Below are 23,708 nucleotides of genomic sequence, written 5' to 3' on the forward strand. Positions count from 1 at the left end.
TTGTCTAGGGTTGTTGTTGAAATCACAATCCAGTTGGGGAGTTTTCATTAAATATTGATTAAGGAGGCTACAATAGAGTAAGGTGTAGTTTCCTTGACCCTCTCTTCCCATGATTCAGTAAGAGTAAAAATCTGAAGCAGAAACCATTTTATTAAGAGGAGGTTTAGAATTTGGATCAAGTTGGGGGATGGTAACTGAGTACCTATTTTCTTCATGGCAGAACATAAGAGGGTACTGAAGAGCATCATAAGCATGGTGAGTTTCATTGATCCGCACCAACTTCGTGTCTCAACTGTGAAGAACGAAGTCCCGCTTTTCAAATTCTTGCCTCACAATGACCAATGACTCGTTGTAGGTGCATTATATCGACCCCATGTTCAGCTGGTGGTTGTAGGTTGCCATGAATCACAACTTTAAATGCTTCATCTTCTGGGGCATTCTCCAATGCCGTTTTAAAATCTCATATATTAAGATTGTGATTATGCATAAGTTGTTGAAGTTGTAAAATTAACCAAGGCTTCACAACAGGGAAGATTTTGGAGTGTTTTCTCCATTGCTAAAAAAATATATTTGTAAAATTGAGCTTTATTACTTGTGATGAAGGTAACAAAGTTCCTATTCTGTGGCAAACATGGCCTTGAACTTTGAAAGTTAGTATAAAATTTCCCTCATGTACTTCCCAGCTCCAAAGGACGTAATATGAAAACATCCGTTATATTTCCGAATGTTCCTCAAAAATGCTCAGACTCAAGATGATCATTAGCAAGAAGGTTGTGTAGATGATGAGGCTCTCCGAAAGGAGGGAGATGTACATTTCAGTTCCTACAACACAGATCGGGGCTTTCTTCTTTCCATTTTTTGTGTGACGCCATGGCCTAAAATGACAACCATATCATTATTGTAATCTGCATCGCACGCATACTTGAATCCCAATAAAGATTTTGTTTTTCATGGGATCATACACTAATTTTCAGTGTATCTCCTAACAGCTTTTTAATAATAATAATAATAATAATAATAATAATAATAATAATGATGTCATTGCCCGTGTGGGGATTTACCGCTTACCTCCATCGGGCGCGTCCCATTGGAATTGGGGATGCTCGCTGGCTCTGCCGCCAGCAGAGTCAGAGGGTAGTAGGGAAATAAAATACCACCGTGAAAAAAAAAACTGGTCCCTTGCCAGGGTTACGGCGAAGACTGGTAAATGACCAGAAGCCAGAAAACATCTTGAGGCAACCTCTAGGGCTAACAACCCTAGTTGTAAAAGGATGGGTACCCGTCCAAAGCAAAGTCAAGTCAAAAAGCATGATGGCAAAACATATCAAGAAACATACCCCAGGGGGTAAATCTTCGGATAAATCCCTCGTCGTGAACGCCATGGCGCACGAGTCTCGTTCGGATTCTGGGGGAGACTCGACATCATGCAAGAGACGAGTCGGAGCGTCTCAGTGTACCCCGAAGAGTCAAAAACTCAGGCCAAAATCTAAAACCTTTCTAGCAACTTTCAACATAAATTCACTTACACAAACTGGCAAGCTGAAAACCCTCACCAAAGCTCTTCACGAAAATCAGATATCCATAGTGGCCCTACAGGAAACAAGGTACCCAGATGAAGAGATTTTTGAATCCGAAGGCTACCGATTTTTCAAGAGCAAAGCGCAAAGAGGAATTCTCAATGGAGCTGTGATGCTTGGAACAGCGTTTGCTGTTAGAACCAAGATCCTTAAATCGGTTGCAAATTTCGAACCTGTGAATGACAGATTGTCTATACTCACAATTAAATGCGCAAACAAAACCTACGCCCTAGTTAACGCACATGCTCCTACAAACGATAAGAACAAGTCTGATCCAGACAAAGTTGATAATTTCTGGGTTCTGGGACCTACTGGATGAAAAATTAAACAAAATCCCCAAACACCATGTCAAGCTTCTTTTGGGTGACTTCAATGCCCAACTAGGTCGTGAGCAGAAGTACAAGAAAGTTATAGGAAATTACCCTGCTCACAAAAGAACCAATCCCAATGGCAAAAGACTGGTGTCCATTTGTGAAAATCACAACCTGCAGGTCATGTCGACCTACTTTCGCCATGTACCCAGAAAGCAAATGACTTGGCGTTCTCCCGTCCAAGCTCTCGGAGAGTTCCAAATTGATCATGTTGCGACCTCCAGGAGAAACAGCCCTGAGATTATGAATGTCAAGGTAAAGAAAGGCATCAATGTGGCCTCAGATCATTATATGTCTCTTATCAAATTCAAACCAATTCCCGCAAACACAAGGAAGACAACCAAACAGATCACACGCTTCGACAATGATAAACTTCGGCAAAGGGTCGAGGAGTTCCAGGAGAAGGCTAGACCAAATGACTGTGACTTTAACAACACCGAAAGTCTCCTTGTTGAGGACGCCAAAGACGTTGCAGAAATCAGGAGAAGCAAAAAGCATGCCTGGTGGAATGGTACCTGCGAATCAGTCCTCTAAGAAAGACTCAATGCGTGGAAACAGTACAACTCTACGAAATCAGAAAATGATTGGGAAACCTACAAAACCCAACGTGCCCAAGCAGCTAGGGTGTTCAGAACTGAGAAACGTAAATACGAAAAATCTCTCATTGAAAAGATAGAACAAAACTTTAGGAAGAATGAAAGCAGAGAGTACTACAGAGCCTTCAAACGCAAACTCACTGGCTATAAACCACCATCTCTATGCTTTGAGCGAACGGACGGCACACTGGTGACGTCAAATGAAGAAAATTGCAGCATTCTGGCAGATTACTTCAAGAATTTACTTAATTGCTCTAAACCGCAAAGCGCCATTTGACCAAGGAACCCTTACTCAGGTACCCAAATTCCAGACCACCCGACAGAGATGAAATCAAGCGCCACATTGCCAGCCTCAAAAATAACAAAGCGCCGGGGGAAGACACAGTAGTAGCAGAACTATGGAAATATGCCCCAGAAGAATCACTTGATATCTTGCAAAAGCAAATAGAAGAAGTTTGGAACAAGGAGACCCTACCCGAAGATTGGAAAATAGCTTTGATCCATCCATTACACAAAAAAGGCAGCATGAAGAACATCAACAACTACAGAGGAATATCTTTGCTACCCGTGACTTAACAAAATTCTATCACTTGCCATCCTGGAGCGTTTGGAAGCACAAGTCGAACATCAAATAGGTGAATACCAAGGAGGGTTCAGAAAAGGTCGCTCAACAGCTGAACAGATCCAAAATCTCAAAACGATCATCAGATATTGTACACTAAGGTCCAAGCAGTATGTGTCTGTCTTGGTGGACTTTAAGAAAGCGTACGACTCCATTGACCAGGAAGTCCTGCTAAACATCTTAAATGAATTTGGAGTTGATTTGAAACTGCTGGCATTAATTAGAGCCACCCTGACCGATACAAAATCCAAGGTGAAGTTCCACGGATGTCTCTCGCATTCCTTTGACATCAAAACAGGAGTCCGACAAGGTGATGGGCTATCCCCGATACTCTTCAACTGTGTTCTTGAAAAGATCATCAGAACCTGGCGGGTGAGATTACAGGAAACCAACTACAGTCCATTGAGAATAGGAACCAAATCCACGGGGATCGCAACAGACTGCTTAGCATTTGCCGATGATATTGCTGTTCTCTCAACCGACACAGAAACCGCTAGAGCTCAAGTTGAAATTTTAACGGATATTGCCGAACGAACTGGTTTGCAGATATCGTTTGAGAAAACAGAAGTAATGACTAACATCAAAGAGGCTCCACCAAAACTCCATACAAAAGACGGGGACATCACCCGAGTAGACAAATTCAAATACCTGGGTGAGATCATCATGAAAAATGGACTGGACAAAGAAGCACTTCAGGAGCGAGTACGCAAACTGGAAATAGCCTACCAAACATCCCGCACAATCTACAACAAAAAATGCCTTTCCCAAAACACCAAGATACGTCACTATGAAACAGTTCTGAAGCCAGTAGTTCTATATGCAGCCGAAACCCTGTCTCTAAATGCCAAGAAAGGACTCCTTGAAGAACTGGAGAAAAGAGAACGCAAAATTGTGAGAGGAATCTTGGGATCAAAGTACAGAAATGGAATCCATCAAAAGAGATCCAACAAGGAAGTCTACAGCAAAATAGAGAAAATTACCGACACAATCAGAAAAAGACGGGCACGATTTTACGGTCATCTGAAAAGAGTGGACAGAAGAAAGTTAACTAAAGAAATCTTTCACTTTTTTTATTCAAACCCCAAAACCACAATTCCCTGGTTTAGAAATACCAAAGAAGACCTGCAAATGCTACATATCTCAGCTGAAGACGCCCTTAACAGAGATCTCTTCCGCAAGAAAATATTGACGAACGGGCTAAACCGAGACGAGCAACCGAAGAGAAGACACGGTGCCATTTGGACAGAGGAGTGTAAGCAGGCCCACTCACAAAGAATGAGGGAAATTTGGGCTCTAAAGAAGGCCAAGTTCAGTGTCAAATGCAACAAGACTTAACGTGGTCCTTGATGGCCCCAGCGAATTATATATGTATATAATGTAATTGGTTTTTATGTCCCACTAACTACTTTTATGGTTTTCGGAGATGCCCTTAACAGCTTTTTGATTGACTTTAAGATTTTTCTTAGTGTATTTCTAACTGCCTCCCTATTATCATCAGGTTTTCTTTCCGTAAATTGTTTTACTGACTCCCTATGTTTTTTATCTTACTGCTATCCGTGAGTCTAGTGTGGCGCTTGTTTTCTCCTGGGTTTTCATCGGATGATGGAACTTTTGAACCACTTTTCGAGTCAGACGGAGAATTAAGATCATCAGGCACAACAGAAAGACATTTTTTTAAAGGAAGAAGATGATAATCAGTCAAAGGAAATTAATTGTCAATTTTGTCATTGGACAAAATTACTTGCAGGACTTAATGTAGTTAGGACTCAATGTTAGTATGTAAGGACTGGACTAGTGATAGCGGGTGGTTGTTGATGAGGAGGGTCGTACTGAGGTATGAGTGGTTCAAAATGACATGATATCATAGAACCAGAACAATTAAAATATAACATAGTCCTCCCCTCAACAGGCTCTTCAGACTGTATTATCACATTCCCTTCCGGATACACTACCAGATGGTAAGAATATATTTCACCAGCAGCCACAATTTCACAGCGGGTGGCATATGAGGTGGGAAGGGACATGTAATCCTGGTACTCAACCATGGTTCTGTACACGTTTCCACACGGCATTGTAGTACACACCTGAAACTGTTGCCAGTTAAAAATGTGCTGTATGACACTAACCTGCACCTGAGACGCCAGCGAGTCAGTGCTGTACATTAAGTAAGATTGAGATTAGTATAAACAGGACCAGTCTCCCATTGCAGGTACAACACAGTGAGGTACTGTTATGCTGTCAATAGCAATTGAGCTCCATGTCTAACAAACTCTATTATGAAAAGAAGAAACATACATACATAATCATTATAGACTGTTATGCCTTTCAGCGTTCAGTCAGCAAGCCTCTGAGAATTTACTAAACGTCGCCACAATCCTCAATTTGCAACTAGTGTTGTGGCCTCATTTAGTTCCATACCTCTTATCTTTAAATCATTAGAAACCGAGTCTAACCATACTCGTCTTTGTCTTCCTCTAGTTCTCTTACCCTCCATAGCAGAGTCCATTATTCTCCTAGGTAACCTATCCTCCTCCATTCGCCTCACATGACCCAACCACCGAAGCCGGTTTATGAATACAGCTTCATCTATCGAGTTCATTCCTAAATTAGCCTTTATCTCCTCATTCCGAGTACCCTCCTGCCATTGTTCCCACCTGTTTGTACCAGCAATCATTCTTGCTACTTTCATGTCTGTTACTTCTAACTTATGAATAAGATATCCTGAGTCCACCCAGCTTTCACTCCCGTAAAGCAATGTTGGTCTGAAAACAGACCGATGTAAAGATAGTTTCGTCTGGGAGCTGACTTCCTTCTTACAGAATACTGCTGATCGCAACTGCGAGCTCACTGCATTAGCTTTACTACACCTTGATTCAATCTCGCTTACTATATTACCATCCTGGGAGAACACACAACCTAAATACTTGAAATTATCGACCTGTTCCAGCTTTGTATCACCAATCTGACATTCAATTCTGTTGAACTTCTTACCTACTGACATCAATTTAGTCTTCAAGAGGCTAATTTTCATACCATACTCATTGCACCTATTTTCAAGTTCCAAGATATTAGACTGCAGGCTTTCGGTACAATCTGCCATCAAGACCAAGTCGTCAGCATAGGCCAGACTGCTTACTACATTTCCACCTAACTGAATCCCTCCCTGCCATTTTATACCTTTCAGCAGATGATCCATGTAAACTACGAACAGCAAAGGTGAAAGATTACAGCCTTGTCTAACCCCTGTAAGTACCCTGAACCAAGAACTCATTCTACCATCAATTCTCACTGAAGCCCAATTGTTAACATAAATGCCTTTGATTGATTTTAATAACCTACCTTTAATTCCATAGTCCCCCAGTATAGTGAACATCTTTTCCCTCGGTACCCTGTCATATGCTTTCTCTAGATCTACGAAACATAAACACAACTGCCTATTCCTCTCGTAGCATTTTTCAATTACCTGGCGCATACTGAAAATCTGATCCTGACAGACTCTCTGTTGTCTGAAACCACACTGGTTTTCATCCAACTTCCTCTCAACGACTGATCGCACCCTCCCTTCCAAGATGCCAGTGAATACTTTGCCTGGTATACTAATCAATGAGATACCTCGATAATTGTTGCAATCCATCCTGTTCCCTTGCTTATAGATAGGTGCAATTACTGCTTTCGTCCAATCTGAAGGTACCTTACCAACACTCCATGCTAATTTTACTACTTTATGAAGCCATTTCATCCCTGCCTTCCCACTATACTTCACCATTTCAGGTCTAATTTCATCTATTCCTGCTGCCTTATGACAATGGAGTTTTCTTACCATCCTTTCCACTTCCTCAAGCATAATTTCACCAACATCATTTTCCTCCTCCCCATGAGCTTAGCTGTTTGCAACACCACCAGGATGATTTCCTTTTACATTGAGAAGATGTTCAAAATATTCCCTCCACCTCTCCAGTGATTCCCTGGGATCTATTATGAGTTTACCGGAATTACTCAAAACACTGTTTATTTCTTTTTTCCCTCCCTTTCTAAGATTCTTTATTACTGTCCAGAAAGGTTTCCCTGGTGCTTGACCTAGCCTTTCCAGGTTATTACCAAAATCTTCCCATGACTTCTTTTTGGATTCAACAACTATTTGTTTCGCTCTGTTTCTTTCATCTACGTACAAGTCCCTGTCTGCCTCGGCCCTTGTTTGAAGCCATTTCTGATAAGCCTTCTTTTTACGCTTACAGGCTGCTCTCTCTTCATCATTCCACCAAGATGTTCGCCTTTTCCCATCTTTACACACAGTTGTTCCTAAGCATTCCCTTACTGTTTCTACCACAGCATCCCTGTATGCCACCCATTCACTTTCTATATCCTGAACCTGCTTACTGTCTACTGTTCGAAACTTCTCACTAATCATATCCATGTACTTCTGTCGAATTTCCTCGTTCTGGAGATTTTCTACCCTAATTCGTTTGCAGACAGATTTCACTTTCTCTACCCTAGGCCTAGAGATACATAGTTCACTACAGATCAGATAGGGGTCTGTATCATCGAAAAATCCGCGAAAAACTCGTACATTCCTAACAGATTTCCTGAATTCAAAGTCTGTTAAGATATAGTCTATTATGGATCTGGTACCCCTAGCCTCCCATGTGTAGCAGTGAGTAGCCTTATGCTTGAAGAATGTATTCGTAACAGCTAAACCCATACTGGCACAGAAGTCCAGCAAACGCTTCCCATTCCCATTAGCTTCCATATCTTCTCCACATTTACCAATCACCCTTTCGTATGCTTCAGTACTATTCCCAACTCTCGCATTGAAATCGCCCATTAGCACTATTCTATCTTTGCTCTTGACCCTGACCACAATGTCACTCAATGCTTCATAAAACTTGTCAACTTCATCCTCATCTGCACCCTCACATGGTGAATACACGGACACAATTCTAGTCCTAGTTCCTCCAACTGACAAATCTCCCCACATCATTCGCTCATTTACGTGCCTAACAGAAACTATGTTGCGTGCAATGGTATTCCTGATAAAGAGCCCTACTCCAGACTCTGCCCTTTCCTTTCTAACACCCGTCAAGTACACTTTATAATCTCCTATCTCTTCCTCATTATCTCCCCTTACCCGAATATCACTTACTCCTAGCACATCCAGATGCATCCTCTTTGCTGACTCAGCCAGTTCTACCTTCTTTCTTCCATAAGCCCCATTAATAGTGATAGCTCCCCATCGAATTCCATTTCGTTCGCCAATTTGTTTCCAAGGAGTCCCTCGCCTGTCAAATGGGAGTGGGATTCCATTACTCCCATAGGTCGGAGGCTTGCTTAAAATGTTCTGAGCTCGGTAAATTCATGAAGCACGATGCTACCCTACTTGCAGATAGTCCAAGTGAGGATCTCTCCTCTAACGGGTTATAGACCACCGGTGAATTGTATAGTCCTAGCCGCCTGAGCACAAGGAGGGCCACGACTCAGAATATGTCCGAGATACCCACTCCCATTTCATAGCAACTGGTATCCCGACTCTCTGGACCACTTACTAGGCCACTCAGCCGTTGCCCATGGTTCACGAACTAGGACGTGACTACAGTAACCCACAAACATGAACCAAAAAATTAAAAAAATTAAAAATAGAGTCACGTATGTTATGAGAACCAGGAACTACAGTATACAGGAGCTGTAGGTAAACACACTGAAGCTGTGTATGATGAATAAAATTTACTTCAATGAGCTGTATGAAGCAGTATGAAACTGTATGATAGAAGGCAGAAGCACGTTTGATTGTACTACTGTAAATGAGTCAGCTGCACGCAGAAGCTCATCTGTGCTTTTTTAAATATAGAAGATAGATACGGAAAAGAAAAGGGAAATAGAGTCAGCTATGAGTAACAGGAACTACAGTATACAAGAGCTCTAGAAATGGTAGAACAACAATAACATTGTGACTAAAATGTCAGTAATGGCAGAAAGTAGTAAGAATAAAAGACAGAAGACAGGAAAGGAAGATGTGAACAACGATTAAAATTCAGTACAATGAACGGTACAAAGCTGTCTAATACAACGCAGAGGCATGTCTGATAGTATTGCATTAAATGAGAGAACTGACAGTGAGCACTGTGAACTTTCCTCACAGAATAACACCATCTTCCTGAATGTCTTCCGCAATCTGCCCAAGCGGAAGTTGTAATGCTTGCCTTGTTCATGATTCTGTCAAGATTTTTTTTCTTCTTTTTTACAAGTTACTTTATGTTGCACTGACACAGATATGTCTTATGGCGACGAAGGGACGGGAAACGGTTAGGAGTGGGAAGGAAGCGGCCGTGGCCTTAATTAAGGTACAGCCCCAGCATTTGCCTGGTGTGAAAATGGGAAACCACAGAAAACCATCTCAGGGCTGCCGAAATGTGCTCTCCAACATATATACTGAAGAATGGTGGCAGTGAAGTGCCAATGTTTCAAAACTAGTTGGTTTTAGGGCCTTAAAATGTCGTTTTTGGTCCTATAGGGACTTACCAAGATTTATTCCTCATATCAAAAGATTTAAAATGAGGTTTGTCTCGTCCTTGTACAACAAATTTGATTTTTGCCTATGTTAGCATATGCTATTGGGCAAAGGGCCTAAATCTAGGAGAGAAGCTGAGTTCTGTGAACCTCAAGGGCAGAAAATGAACCTAAGTTCCTAATTTCAGGTTTCAAGGTGTTTTGGATCTGGAGATCCCGTGATCAGTGCTGGACATGCTTCTGACGTCCACTGGTAAGAGATTCCATTGTCGGGCTGTGGTAACAGTGAATGATTTAGTGTATGTGCATATCTCATCCCAATGACTGGTCAGATCTCAACAATTCTACCATCAGCTATTATATAAATTCTATATGTCTCTGAAAGTGTGTATTAGGAAAATGAGGAGTGAGGTAGATTTCTCGAGGACCATATGATACAACTACATTTAGCCAATCCAGCCCACTGAATGCACACACCACCAACCTAGTAGACAACGCCTTAATACCATCCCCACCATAAGACCTATCTATGTCAGTGTGACGTAAAAGCCAATATTATCCCTTACTAAAACCAGCTACATAAGAAATTGTATTATTAGATTCGCTCATTCCTCTGCTACATGCATTCACTTAAAATTAGTGATGAGAGACTTTTCCCATAAATATGTTCTTTGAATGTCTCCTACAACAGGAGAAAGTAAAAAGAAAATAATTTTTTGGAAGGCATTACATACCATCAGTCTCTTTCAAGTCTCCAGTGAAATCAGAAGTAGTAAATACGTGTACACACATTATTAAAGGCTCATTTTCAAATTCAAACCGAAGAATTCCAACAGGATTCAGGCCTTTGCAACGAAGACCACACTCTTCTTCTAATTCTCTGAAAAAAAAAAAAATGAAAAATATTAAAAATGTATTTAAAAATATTTGACCTAGAAATGAGCTGAACTTACTCATAAAATCCTTACAACACACTTGCTTATGTTGTTGGAAGCATCACCATTCTCATTTATTCGTCCTTTGGAGACATTACTTTTCTAGCACTTCAGTGTTGTATTAACACTGACAAGTGGTTGGGAACACTAGAATGAGAAGGGATTAGGACTGGGGAGGCAGCACCTGTGGCCTTAATTAAGGTGCAGTCCCACCATTTGTTAGGTGAAATGGGAAACCAAAGAAAACTATTTCCGAGGCTGCCAACGACAGGGATTGACCTCACAATCTTCCAAGTGCACGCTTACAGCTATACAGTCAATATCACAAAGAAAATTCCCCAAGGAAGCTTGTTCCACTAATTGGTATATGAGAGAGAGAGAGAGAGAGAGAGAGAGAGAGAGAGAGAGAGAGAGAGAGAGATATTTTGTGTGTGTGTGTAAGATTCTGCTGAAGTTGTCACAGAGTGCAACTTATTAAAAAATATAATAAAATTTCTTGTAAATTCTAATGTACTTCATACACTGACATACTAATCGGAATTCTAAGGAATAAATTATATCTGAGTCAGGATGCCTGTTTTGAGGAAAAAGACGATACATGGTTAACTTATCAATTCTTTTGATATATGGTGGTGCATTTTTTTCTTCTTTTTTTGTTTTGTTTGCTAGTGGATTAACATCACACTAATACATCAAAGGTTTTTGTGATACAAGGAGGGGAAAGCGCTAGGATTGGGAAGATACCGCCTGTGGCCTTGATTAAGGTATAGCCTATAAGGACCTCTATGTTAAGGCAATACTCCGGAGATAAAAAAATCAATATTTTGGTCAATTTGGTGAATTTTTTTATGACTGAAATTAAAAGGATTCAGTTTCTTTCTTCTTGTCATAAAGTTATTCCAGTTATTCTGCTGAATTCAAACAATTTATCACTGTAATAATGCTTTGTTTGCCAATTGTAATTTTACATTTAAATCCCATTTTCTCCCATAATATTCTGCCAAATGTAACAAAATTTGTATGATATATGTATCACAGCTATATTAAGAAACATGCATATGGAATTTTTCATTGCAGAATTTTCCAAGTAGTAGGGATTTTTAAGTCCAACATTTTAGAACGTAAAAATTACACAAATTTTAGTACGATATATCTCCTTATATAACGTATTGTACCAGGAAAATAAAGCATCAGAGTTTGTCAAAGGAGTGTATGGTTCTTCTGGAGTGGAAGAGTGAGAGGTATGCGAAATTATAGTATATTTTTTAAAACAACATTTATTCCCTTCATTGAACACGAACAGTGGATTCCCTATCATTTCTCTTGATAATGGATTTACAAAAGAAAATGGCTAGCTTTCATTGAAATTGTTGAAAGTAAAGAATATTTATCATGCACACAGGCTTGTCAAAATAATGAACTTTCCTCCAAGTCCTTAGAATTTCTCTTAAATGAAAATAAACTACGTCATAAGGTAACGAATTCTTCTAGTAAAGCCTTTCTTGAAAATAAGTTCACTTTTAGTGAACAGAAAATGATTAAAGTAATGTGAATTCTATTTAAAGTTTTGTAGCACTTGAGACACAAACCTTTGCTAACAGTTTATCTAAATATTTAACAATGGAATTGGCAAAATTGTGAAATAGAAAAATAAAGTTTGTCTTGTGAGATTCAATCTTGCCCATTAAACAACTGCATTAGACCCAACGATTTCCAGTTAAAGTTTATAGTGTTCGTTGAGCTACCCATTCCAAAATCAATGATTTTAACATTCCACAAATGGAAAGTTAGTCTGGTGGAACCACAAAGTTTTCGCAGCATTTGTATCACCTGTATTACTGGAACAATGGACTGGAATGGAAAACATGTAGTTCAGCGAACCAAACGTTGAGTCCCCTTGTAGTCGCATGTGGTGATGTCCACCGTGGTACCACGTTTGATTCTCTCGTTGAACCAAGTACGATGTTCCACGTTGAACCAAGTCTTCTCTTCCCTCATTGACAGATGTAGATGATTGCGATAGGCACTCGTCAGGATTTATCGTATTCAAATATATTTGTAGAACTCGAAAAAGTCCAACTGACTATCTATAACTTTCGAGTGTCCTATTTAACATAGCACATTATTTGGTAAAGTGAACACGAGTGGATTATTTCAATCACTGGCAGCATATTTCTAAACTTTGTACTGGAAACCATAGTCCATCATTTGCCTAATTCTATCATCCGTAATTAATGTCATTCGGATATCACAGTTTATTAAAACAGTTTATTAATATTACTCGAATATCACAGTCTATCTATACCACAGTTCAATTGTCTGCAAATCATGTTACTTGGAGATTACAGTCTAATAAAAGCCTAGTTTATTATGAATAATTATGAGTGTTGTTACTTGGGAATGAAATTTTCTTCCACTGATAAAATCAAATTTAATAGTAGTGTTACTAGAAACAGAGTTTGTTAACAAAATTGTATATCACAAATGCTGTTGCAGAAATCAAATCTGATCGTCGAGTTTATTTCCCGTAATTTTACAAGTGTTTGCACGCAATGATAAAGTCTACTCATGAAGACGAAGTGTAAGTCTCGTAATATTTATAAGAAGTAACATACGACAATAAAGTCCATTCATGAACACAACTGTTTGAAAAGTTCAGACTTTGAACGTGAAAGAAAACAGAATGCAACTCAATAACTCAAACTCGTTACGAATGTATCCAATTCAACACAGTCTTTAAATGTACACGTTCAAGTACGGTTGTGGAACAGTCTATTTCAGAGGGCTAAGTAGTTTGTAATTCTCTAAGAAATCTTCTCAATTCACATGCGATTGTATTAAATATGGACTTTTAAATTCAGTGAGTGGCACGACACTTACAAGGGAACATTGGCAATGGTTAAGTCGCCGATCATGATGAAACTTGGAAAACACATTGAGGTACACGTAAAAAAGATGTTGGCATCAATTTTGGGTGCCGACATTCATTAGGACGTTAACTAAGGGGCCTAAAAGTTGCGATATTTCAAGTTCCGCGCGAATAGCGATGAATACTTGCTGGCCAATGCTTAGCCAGCACACAGTCTCCTTTGTGCCACACCTCTGCACCTCCTCGCCTACACACCTCTGCCCCTCCTTCTGGTTCGCCACCGCACGTTTCCCTTTTCCCCGCGCTTGGCGGCTGCTTAGCTGTTGAACAGGATCGGCTGTGTACTTTGCTTCTTTTCGTACTATAATTATTGAAATCCTTTAAATAATGTTCCGTTTCACACATAATGATAATAAATAACCTAAACTAATGTACCCATATTTTATTCAAATGTTATATACATTGCTGCAAATTCCGGTGACTTGTCACATTCTTGGGTACAACTCCAAGTTAAGTACCACCGGGCGTGGTCAAACTTGGGATGGGGTACCACGTCCTACCTACGCTTAAATTATTATTTACTTCTAAAACGCCTTAAAGCTGTTGGTAGTGTCCTTTAGAGTGGACACACATATGAAATTAATTAAATTAAATCACCCACCACTAAATAAATCTCCCACCTTTAAACAACATTAAATACCTTCTTATTTAAAGAAATTACGTGCCCGAGTAGAAGATCACAATGAATGTAATGAGATTCGGTACTTCGGGTTATCAAAACCCGGTTACAGATCCAGATCTTCTTTTTATGTCCCCTTCCCCCACCCCCTTTTTTATGTGTACGCTATCAGTTGTGTCATAACGAAATGACATCGTGGACGACAACAACAACAATTATAAACTCCGAGTTTGAAAGTACTGGTATTTTCCGTATTGCATACTCTGGTATAAGGAATAGGCCTATAGGTAGAATGTTTTTATTTGTGCTTGTACTGAACAATTTATTTATGTTTTGCAGTGACAGACACAACACATTTCAATTGCAGCAATGGTCATTGAATATAAATCAATTTAATGCATAGGCAACTTTGATATGAGTATGACATGGAATGTAGTAAAGTTTGATGTAATAAGAAAAGCCTTGAAAAATAAAAAAGATGTGCATTTATATATGCAGTAGATATACAGTAATCACAGGCAGACCTGTAGTCTTACTTTACCAGTACTTTTGCGTTATAGCTGACGAACGTCTATGTATTCAACAAGTACTGATATAAAAAAATCACACTACAGTCTTCTGGGTAAAATGGCAGTTATTCATGCAAAAATTAAATGGCTATTGTATGAACTGGTACAACAACAAACAATTTCAAGGCAACACAATAAATGACTCCGTATACATTACATCGGGCAAAATCCCTGACAATAACTGATAGTAAACAAAAACAATCTTTGGTCTATTCAAAATATTTAAAAATCGTGAAAAAACCGAGACAAGACACAAGTAACAACAGGCACCATACTATTTTTTTGCTAATAGCTTTACGTCGCACCGACATAGATAGGTCTTATGGCGATGATGGGATTGGAAAGGCCTAGGAGTTGGAAGGAAGCAGCCATGGCCTTAATTAAGGTACAACCCCAGCATTTGCCTGGTGTGAAAATGGGAAACCATGGAAAACCATCTTCAGGGCTGCCGACAGTGGGATTCGAACCCACTATCTTCCAGATGCAAGCTCACAGCCACGCACCTCTAATCGCACGGCCAACTCGCCCGGTGCAAACGTTTTCATAAACATTTCAGAAAATGTAAACTGACTAATATAATGCGGAAATTACAAAGGAGAGATATGAGGAAGTCTGATAGAGTACGCAAAGTGTAGCACCAGTTCTCTTCGACAGCTAAGCAGACGGGCAGGCGCGGGGAGAAGGGAAACGTGCGGTGGCGAACCAGGAGGGGCGGAGGTGTGTAGGCGAGGAGGTGCAGAGGTGTGGCACAAAGCAGACAGTGTGCCGGCTAAGCATTGGCCAGCAGGTATTCATTGCTGTTCGCACGGAACTTGAAATCTCGCAACTTTTAGGCCCCTTAGTTAACGCCCTAATGAATGTCGGCACCCAAAATTGATGCTGACATCATTTTTACGTGTACCTCAATGTGTTTTCCAAGTTTCATCACGATTGGCGACTTAACCATTGCCGATTTTTCCTTGTTAGAAACCTTTCGATTGAATATCAAAGTGACTTGTGATGGTTGTAGTTATTAATTTTATGTTTCTAACAACTGACAGTATTTGAATAGAGGCTACTTATTCAATTGAAATTTTCTAAGTGTCATAACACTCACTGAAGTTACAAGTCCATTTGAAGATACTTGCATGAAGTACCGAGTTCGAAAGTCGTGTATAAATCCACTCTCACCAGCCTGCATAAGCTACGGCTGTGAGTGCAGAACTTGAACTGGTGACCCTGTTGAAACGGCTCTCTTTTATATCATCTAGCTGGGGGTCTCTTGTGCCTCATGGAAAATAGCATTTCTATTTCATTGAATATCTTCTAATTCTGTGGGTCTATTTTCATCAAATTTACAGGGGTTTACGTTTGAACTATGGGCTATAAGGAGATATGGTTTACAAATCGAAATTCCAATGGGTTTAGATTTTGGAAAATGTTCTGGGAAGTTCTAGATCACCACAACTTGTTCACGTGCTATTACGTCATTGGCAATGTGGAACAGGTGATGTGGACTGCACGCTGAATGCCTGGCTGTGCCGTGCCGTTGAGAACTCATGTAAACTCTGGCCGTACCGTTACAAATATCGGACTTTATAAAATTGTTACACGTGACTAATGGTTCCTGGTAAATGTTCCTTCCTGGGCGGTAAAAGAAAATTCGAAGGATTTTCTTTGTCTTCTTATTCCTCCCTTAGAACATACCTCTTGAGTTTGGAGGCGTTATAAATACCCTCCAAAGTACCATACATTCTAGCAATTAAAAATGTTCTTCCCATGAAAACTTTGAATAATATCTTTCAGAACAGAAGGACGATCATATTCAAGAATAAGTCGCTCATTGAGAGCACGAGCATCGAGACATAGCCTAGCACTACTGCCAAAGGATCACTGTACGGGGTAACGCACGGCGAAATGATATCACTTTCCTTCACTTGATGAATCAAAGCTCTAGCTTCATCCCTAAATTTTTCCGGAACTGGATAAGATTTCTTCTTGTAAGGGGTATGATCAGTTACATTGAGGTGATACTCAAATCCCCTGATCTCTCCGGGTTTATCATAAAAAACACCGGGATAAAGGTTAAAGATTTCCCGTCTTGCTGCGTCTAGTCTTGCTACCCAACTATACTGGTTTTGGACACATGATACTCAGGACCAATAAAGGAATTCTCTTCTACAATAGACAATTCATCGTCTTCTCCCAGGTTATCCATTTTCTCCACCATGACCTCGGCTAGCGCACCCTCGTATTCAGCGGGTATCCCAATGTCACTACCAGGTTCTTTGGCTTGGGTTTCAACCTCACAAATCTCCATGTCACAGTGATCCACCAGCTGCAGTTCTACAGACTTGGAATTACTCAGATTAACAAGTTGGGTGTTATAGTCAACGGTTCCTTTATATTTGATTATAAAATCTGATCCTAAGATAACATTAAAGTTGAGATGAGCTATTATTAAGAAAATGTGTTCAAAGGACTTCTCATTGATGTAGAATTCCACAAAAGCTTGCATTTTGCACCTAACATTTTTGTCGGGAACTATTCCTCGTACTTTTAATTGTGCAACAGGCATTAATAATATGGTATCATCATTCCCCAAAGATTCTATTAATTTGGCTGATATAAGTGAAGCTCGTGCTCCAGAATCTATCAATGTCATGACGTTCAGATTTCCCACACGAATAGAAATAACTGGCAATGTGCGTAAGATATTAGGTCTAGCCTGATATGCATCCTTGTATACAAGTTCAGAGTCATTGATATGCCAATAATGAACTTTAGTCGTACATACGATGTAGTGCTCATACTCTCTTCGAAAATCAGGCAATGTCCCTTCTACTGAACTTTTTTTTTTTGCACCAGTCATGTTGGTATCATGACTAGCATTTTCTTGAGACTTGACATGCTGCTGATATTCCAACGATGTTGCTCCGATATCTTTGCTTGGCCTATTTTCCTCTGATATATTCTCTTGTTTCTCTCCACCGGTTCTCTAGGTCTTCTCTTCTGTCATTCCTCGCCTCTTCTGAAGTTACCTCAGGTCTTCTCCATGAAGGTCTGGTCTTATAAGAAACTTTACTTCCGTATGGTCTTCTCTGAAAACCACAAAACTTGGTAGGAGTGGTGATATTGTTTTGCCTCTCTTCTCTTGATGTCGTGTTTTCTCGGTCTGATGTCTTGATTTCAGCAAAGTTAGTGGAAACATCTTTGGTTTTAGTACCCTTAGAAGCTGACTGTGTTAGCCGTGTCTAACCTCCTTAAAGTTACATCTAGGTGTTCTAATGTCTGGATGTTGGCAGCTACAAGTATTTCATGTACATGGGAAGGAAACTGTAAAGTCATTATTTGGATGAGCTCCTGATCTTGTAAAGGAGGATCCAAAGATTGCATCTTCTTATGTTGCATAAGACAGTAGTCTGAATATTGGGACGTTTTTACTAACGTATTATATTTCCTTGAATACAGCTGCATTTTTACAAGGTGTTGCGTTTCTGTGTCCCAGAATCGATTTAAAAGCGTTTTCTTAAAGTCCTCATACGCGTTAAAATTATTCTTGAAAGCAATAAACAATGATAATGCTCTTCCTTCTAACAACTTTGAAACAGTGCGGAGTTGCCTGTCCTGACTGATTCGATTTTCATGGAAGAAATCTTCTACATTCTATAAAAATTCTCTAGCGGTGTATTCATCTCTGCTGGAGAACTTGGTTGGTTTATCATCCTGAATTTTTATGAGTGTTGTAGTGTTTGGTATGTCCCTCAAAGTACTTGGACTTGACGTGAACAAAAAAAATTCCCTTTGTTTAATTAAGGAAACTTCCTCTGACAGACTTTCTACCTTCAACTGAAATATATTATCTAAAGCCTTTTGGATTGTAAATCTGTTTTAAGATCTTTATCGTCCTTGCAAAATGCCGCTAGCTGCATGTGAGTGTTCTCCATTCGCCTTGTGAAACACTTATCAAACTCTCCTGGTTTGGATTTAATAAGTCCTATTTCTGTGTTAATTTTACCAACATCGGACTTAAACGAATCCCTTAGACTCTCTTGAATCTGAGCCATTTTAATTTGAGCTTGTGAAATGTGGCTATGAGATTCTTAAAATTCTGTTCGGAATTCCCTCAACTTGGTAGCAAATGATTGAACTGATGGAAGAATATTTCTAAGGTCTTGAACGACTGACTTTATAACTTGGGCTTTTATTTCGTCCTTTAATGTTTCAAGATTTTCAATGAATTGATTCTTCAATTCACCTAACTTAGCTTCTACTTTATTACTGGAATCCTGAAAGCTCTTCTCCATTTTAGCACCTGCTTCTTGAAACCTTTGTTCTAGATTGGCATTTGATTCCATTAATCTGTACTTAATGGTCTTATCTGCTTCAGCAAATTTTCGCTCTAAAGCAGACTGTGCTTCGGCAAATCTGGACTCAATCCATCTAATGACGGAATATATGATGTATTGAATAGGAGGATACTCTCATTTTTCGCCATTGTAAAGTGAAAACCGTCAATACGGAATGATTCTAATATCTTGTAATAAGTTTCTAAGTGTCATAGCACTCACTGAATTTACAAGTCCATTTGAAGATACTCGCGTAAAGTACTGAATTCGAACATCGTGTATAAATCCACTCCCACCAGCTTGCATAAGCTACGGCTGTGAGTGTTGAACTTGAACTGGTGACCCTGTTGAAACGGCTCTCTTTTATGTCATCTAGTCGTGCGGTCTCTTGTGCCTCGTGGAAAACTGTATTTCTGTTTCATTGAATATCTTCTAATTTTGTGGGTCTATTTTCATCAAATTTACAGGGGTTTATGTTTGAACTATGGGCTGCAAGGTGATATGGTTTACAAATTGAAATTCCAACGGGTTTAGATTTTGAAAAATGTTCTGGCAAGTTCTAGATCACCACGACTTGTTTACGTGCTATTACGTCATCGGCAACGTGGAACACGTGATGTGGACTGCACGTTGAATGCCTGGCCGTGCCGTGCCATTGAGAATGCATGTAAACTCTGGCAGTACTGTTACAAATATCGGAATTCATAAAATTATGTTACAGGTGACCAATGGTTCCTGGTACAGTATGTACAGAAAAATCAATATGTAGTGCTTTTAAAAGAAGATTTATCTACCTAATTACGAATTTACATCAACATGTTAATTCAATTTCATGAAAAAATGGAATTCAAAATTTTTAAAAATAATTATTTTGGAAAACCTATTAATTGAATAAGAAAGAAATGTTTGTGATATCTCTACTTTGATACAGGTGACATTCCCATAAAGTTTCATGAAAATCCATGCATTAGGTAAAAATATATTTTTATTTCCGGAGTGTCGCCTTAACTATTGTTACATTATAAGTTTCACTAAGCTTGAGAGAATAATAATTCCAGACAAATTCATGCAAAAAAAAAGGAAATAATATTATAATAATAATAATAATAATAATAATAATAATAATAATAATAATAATAATAATAAAATAAAGAAGCAAGCATAGGAAGTGGTGGGCCCACGGAGAAGATATGAGGAGTGATGATGATGATGATGGTGATGATGATGATGATGATGATGATGATGATGATGATGATGATGATGATAAGGGCAAACAGACACAAACATAGGTAAGAGAGGAGGAAACTTCACAGCAATGAGAAATTCTGTGGAATAACATAATCTAGACAATTTAAGTTCCTACAGATAAAGGAATAAGAAATATCTCCAGGAATCCTTTGTTAACAGTATATTTGCAGTCCTTCAGATGACATGACTTTCCCATAAACAACAAGGAATAATAACAATTGCCACATAAGAGGAATGCATGACCAGTGCAGTAGAAAGAAAAAAATAACTTAATTGAATGTCCAAGTTTAGTTTCCATAGAGATTGTACTGGATGTACACCCGCCAACGTGCATTTAAATTAAGCGCCTTTTAGAAGGCCCTCTATAACAAGAACAATGAAACTCATTTGGGAAGAAGTTTGAACATTCATCGACAAATGTCTCTACTATCACCTTATGTACTCCTCCTGATGAGAGGATGGACAAATAATTTTCAAGAGAAATTTCGTAAACATTGGTTTCCTAAACTGTGTTGTTTGTAGATTGTTTTTGGTGTTCTAAGGTTATCAGTACTTCTATCTCTTCCCGCCAGCTTAAAATTGTAGCCAATAGGAAATTTTGTACATTTATTTAAGTAACTAATCAGGGTTTTTGATATTTATTTGACTGTCCAATGGAAATTGTGGGCATGTCAGGGTTTCGGCCCAGAGAAATCTGGAACCTTCCTCTCGGCTATAAAAGCGAGTTACATGTTATAAACCTCACTTTAGGTCCGTATTGAAAATTTAACAGTTCAACAATAATAAAGGTGTTTTAATTTGTTCCACCTATTCAATACTTATATTTTCACTTATACTGGTTACATAATTAGATTCTTAGTTACATGGGACATGTTTCGCCCTTTTCACATTTTTATGTTCCGAATTTTAATAACTGACTAAACTTTTAACTTCCACTTTTAATTTAGTTGTATTTTTTTATGATTGTGTTTAGGCTGAAGATGCCCTTAATTGAGGGCGAAACATGTCCCATGTAACTAAGAATCTAATTATGTAACCACTATAAGTGAAAATATAAGTATTGAATAGGTGGAACAAATTAAAACACCTTTATTATTGTTGAACTATAAAAGCGAGACCGTTGGACCATGTTGTCTTTCGATCGCTCCAGTCCAGCAGGAGAGTATGTTAGTAGACGAAGCAGGGGTGGGCTTGCCTCGTCCATCTCTGGAAGGTCCACCAGCTCAAGGTAATGGTAGACATATTTTAATCCTGTAATAGTCTCAGAAAGTTAACTCGAGGGGATGGTTTCAAAATTCATTCTTAAGGTAATCCGCCCATGTAAATTCTACATCTGGTTTAAGATCTTAATTTAAATTAGGTTAATAAAGAGTGGGACCAATATAAAAGTTCCGATATTGTACATTAAAAATTTTCCAGCTAACACATTCCTGGTTGCCAGCGTTTCGCCCCCGTGTGCTAAGTTGGGCTCATCAGTTGGTAAGTAGCACACCCACCAAGACGCATAGCTAGCCAACACAGTGGCCTCCACACTATGCACTAGCCATGTTGTAGACACTAGCAGTTCGCTCGCATATCGCAACGAGTGCGTGTGTCGTGTACCGGCATGCCTCGGGAACAACTGTGCTCACTTTCAGCTCTGTAGCTAACCTGTACGGTTCTGTTCTGTGCTTTCAAAATGTTTAAGACTATCAACTCGCCCGCCGCGTGTGAGGTTTGGTCAGTGATACGGTTTTTGTCAGCAAGGAACCTGTCTACTGCAGAAATTCATCGACAGATTTGCGAAGTGTACGGTGATACTGTTATGAGTGAAAGAAAAGTGCGTAAATGGGTACGACAATTCAAAGATGGCCGTGACAACGTCCATGATGAGGACCGCTCCGCTCACCCTTCTTTGATTATAGACGATTTGGTGGCTTCAGTTGAAGCGAAGATTCGTGAGAACAGGCGCTTCACAATAACAGGTCTCTCAAACGAATATCCTGACCTGCCAAGATCAGTGCTTTACAACACTGTTTCTGAACACCTAAAGTTTAGGAAACTGTGCTCCCGTTGGGTCCTGAAACTCCTAACAGAGGACCACAAAAACCAAAGATTTGAGTGTGCGATTAAGTTCTTGACTCGTTATGACGAAGGTGACGGCTTCTTGAGTCAGATCGTAACTGGAGACGAAACATGGGTTTTGAATATCACGCCCGAAGCAACAGAGCATGGAATGGAGACACACACACTCGCCTGTAAAGGTGAAAACCAAACAGACCCTGTCCCAGTGCAAAATCATGGCGTCGGTGTTTTGGGATAGGCATGGTGTTTTGTTGGTTGACTTCATGCAACGAGGAACCACTATCAATGCAGAAGCATACTGCCAAACCCTGAGAAAGCTACGCAGAGTGATTCAAAACAAAAGACGCGGCATGCTGACAAAGGAAATTGTCCTTCTCCATGACAATGCAAGACCTCACACTGCAGGTCAGACCAGCGATTTATTGGACAGTTTTGGCTGGGAAGTTTTAGACCACCTACCCTACAGTCCTGATCTTGCGCCGAGCGATTACCATCTGTTACTCCACCTCAAACATCGCCTCAGTGGCAACCATTACAATGATGATGATGACGTGAAAATGGCAGTGAACTCTTGGTTATCGGAGCAGGCGGCAAGTTTCTATGAAGAGGGTATTGTAAAATTGGTTACGAGGTATGGTAAGTGTTTGAACAAACTTGGCAACTATGTCGAAAAATAGAGTAAAGTATGTACTTTCTGAAAATAAATTTACTTTTTTGAAATAACTTTTTCTGTGTACTTATATTTAAACGGACCTTACTTAAAAAAACACGCCTCTCATATTTTAGTTACTGACTTAAATCACTTCTTACACTCTACATGATCATTCCATATTTAATGCTGTCTATCATAATATCCAGAGCATACACTTCCCCTCCCCTACCTTACCCTCCCACAATACCACCCCTGATGTCCTTATCATCTCCCCTTCCTTCTCCAATGGCCTTAAGATCGAACCATGTTTAATGCTAGGTAGTGATCATGCCCCATCCCTTATTACCATTCCCGGTATCCTATCATATAATCATACTCCCCCTCCTTGCCCCCCACCTACCCGAAAATATAATTATATCAACTGGACTGAATACCGTAAGACTATAACTATACTTCTCCTTGGTTCCCATTCCCCCACCTCCCATCAGAACCTTCTATCACTTGTCAATAAAACAGAACATGCCCTGCTAACAGCAGACAACTTTCATGTCCCTCATCACTCATGCATCCCACTTAAACCACCTATCGTACCCAAAGGATTCCTACTATTAAGACTTGCACAGGACTTAATACCGTGAATACACTAGAACACATGACCCAGCCACTTTACTCCAACACAGGTGTACACTTCGACATG

At 39.5% G+C, this 23,708-nt stretch overlaps 1 protein-coding gene across 3 annotated transcripts in view; it reads right to left on the bottom strand.

Annotated features, from left to right (window-relative positions):
* Nucleotides 1–23,708, bottom strand: part of LOC136863781 (oxidized purine nucleoside triphosphate hydrolase) — a 122,169-nt gene that overhangs the window by 29,163 nt on the left and 69,298 nt on the right. For all 3 annotated transcript variants that reach the window (XM_068225904.1, XM_067140133.2, XM_068225905.1), the window contains exon 3: nucleotides 10,402–10,547. In XM_068225904.1, coding sequence (XP_068082005.1) covers nucleotides 10,402–10,547 — 146 coding nt within the window. The remainder of the gene's footprint in view (nucleotides 1–10,401; nucleotides 10,548–23,708) is intronic.

This window comes from Anabrus simplex, chromosome 2 (assembly GCF_040414725.1).
Source record: "Anabrus simplex isolate iqAnaSimp1 chromosome 2, ASM4041472v1, whole genome shotgun sequence".
In the NCBI taxonomy this organism is placed as follows: domain Eukaryota; kingdom Metazoa; phylum Arthropoda; class Insecta; order Orthoptera; family Tettigoniidae; genus Anabrus; species Anabrus simplex.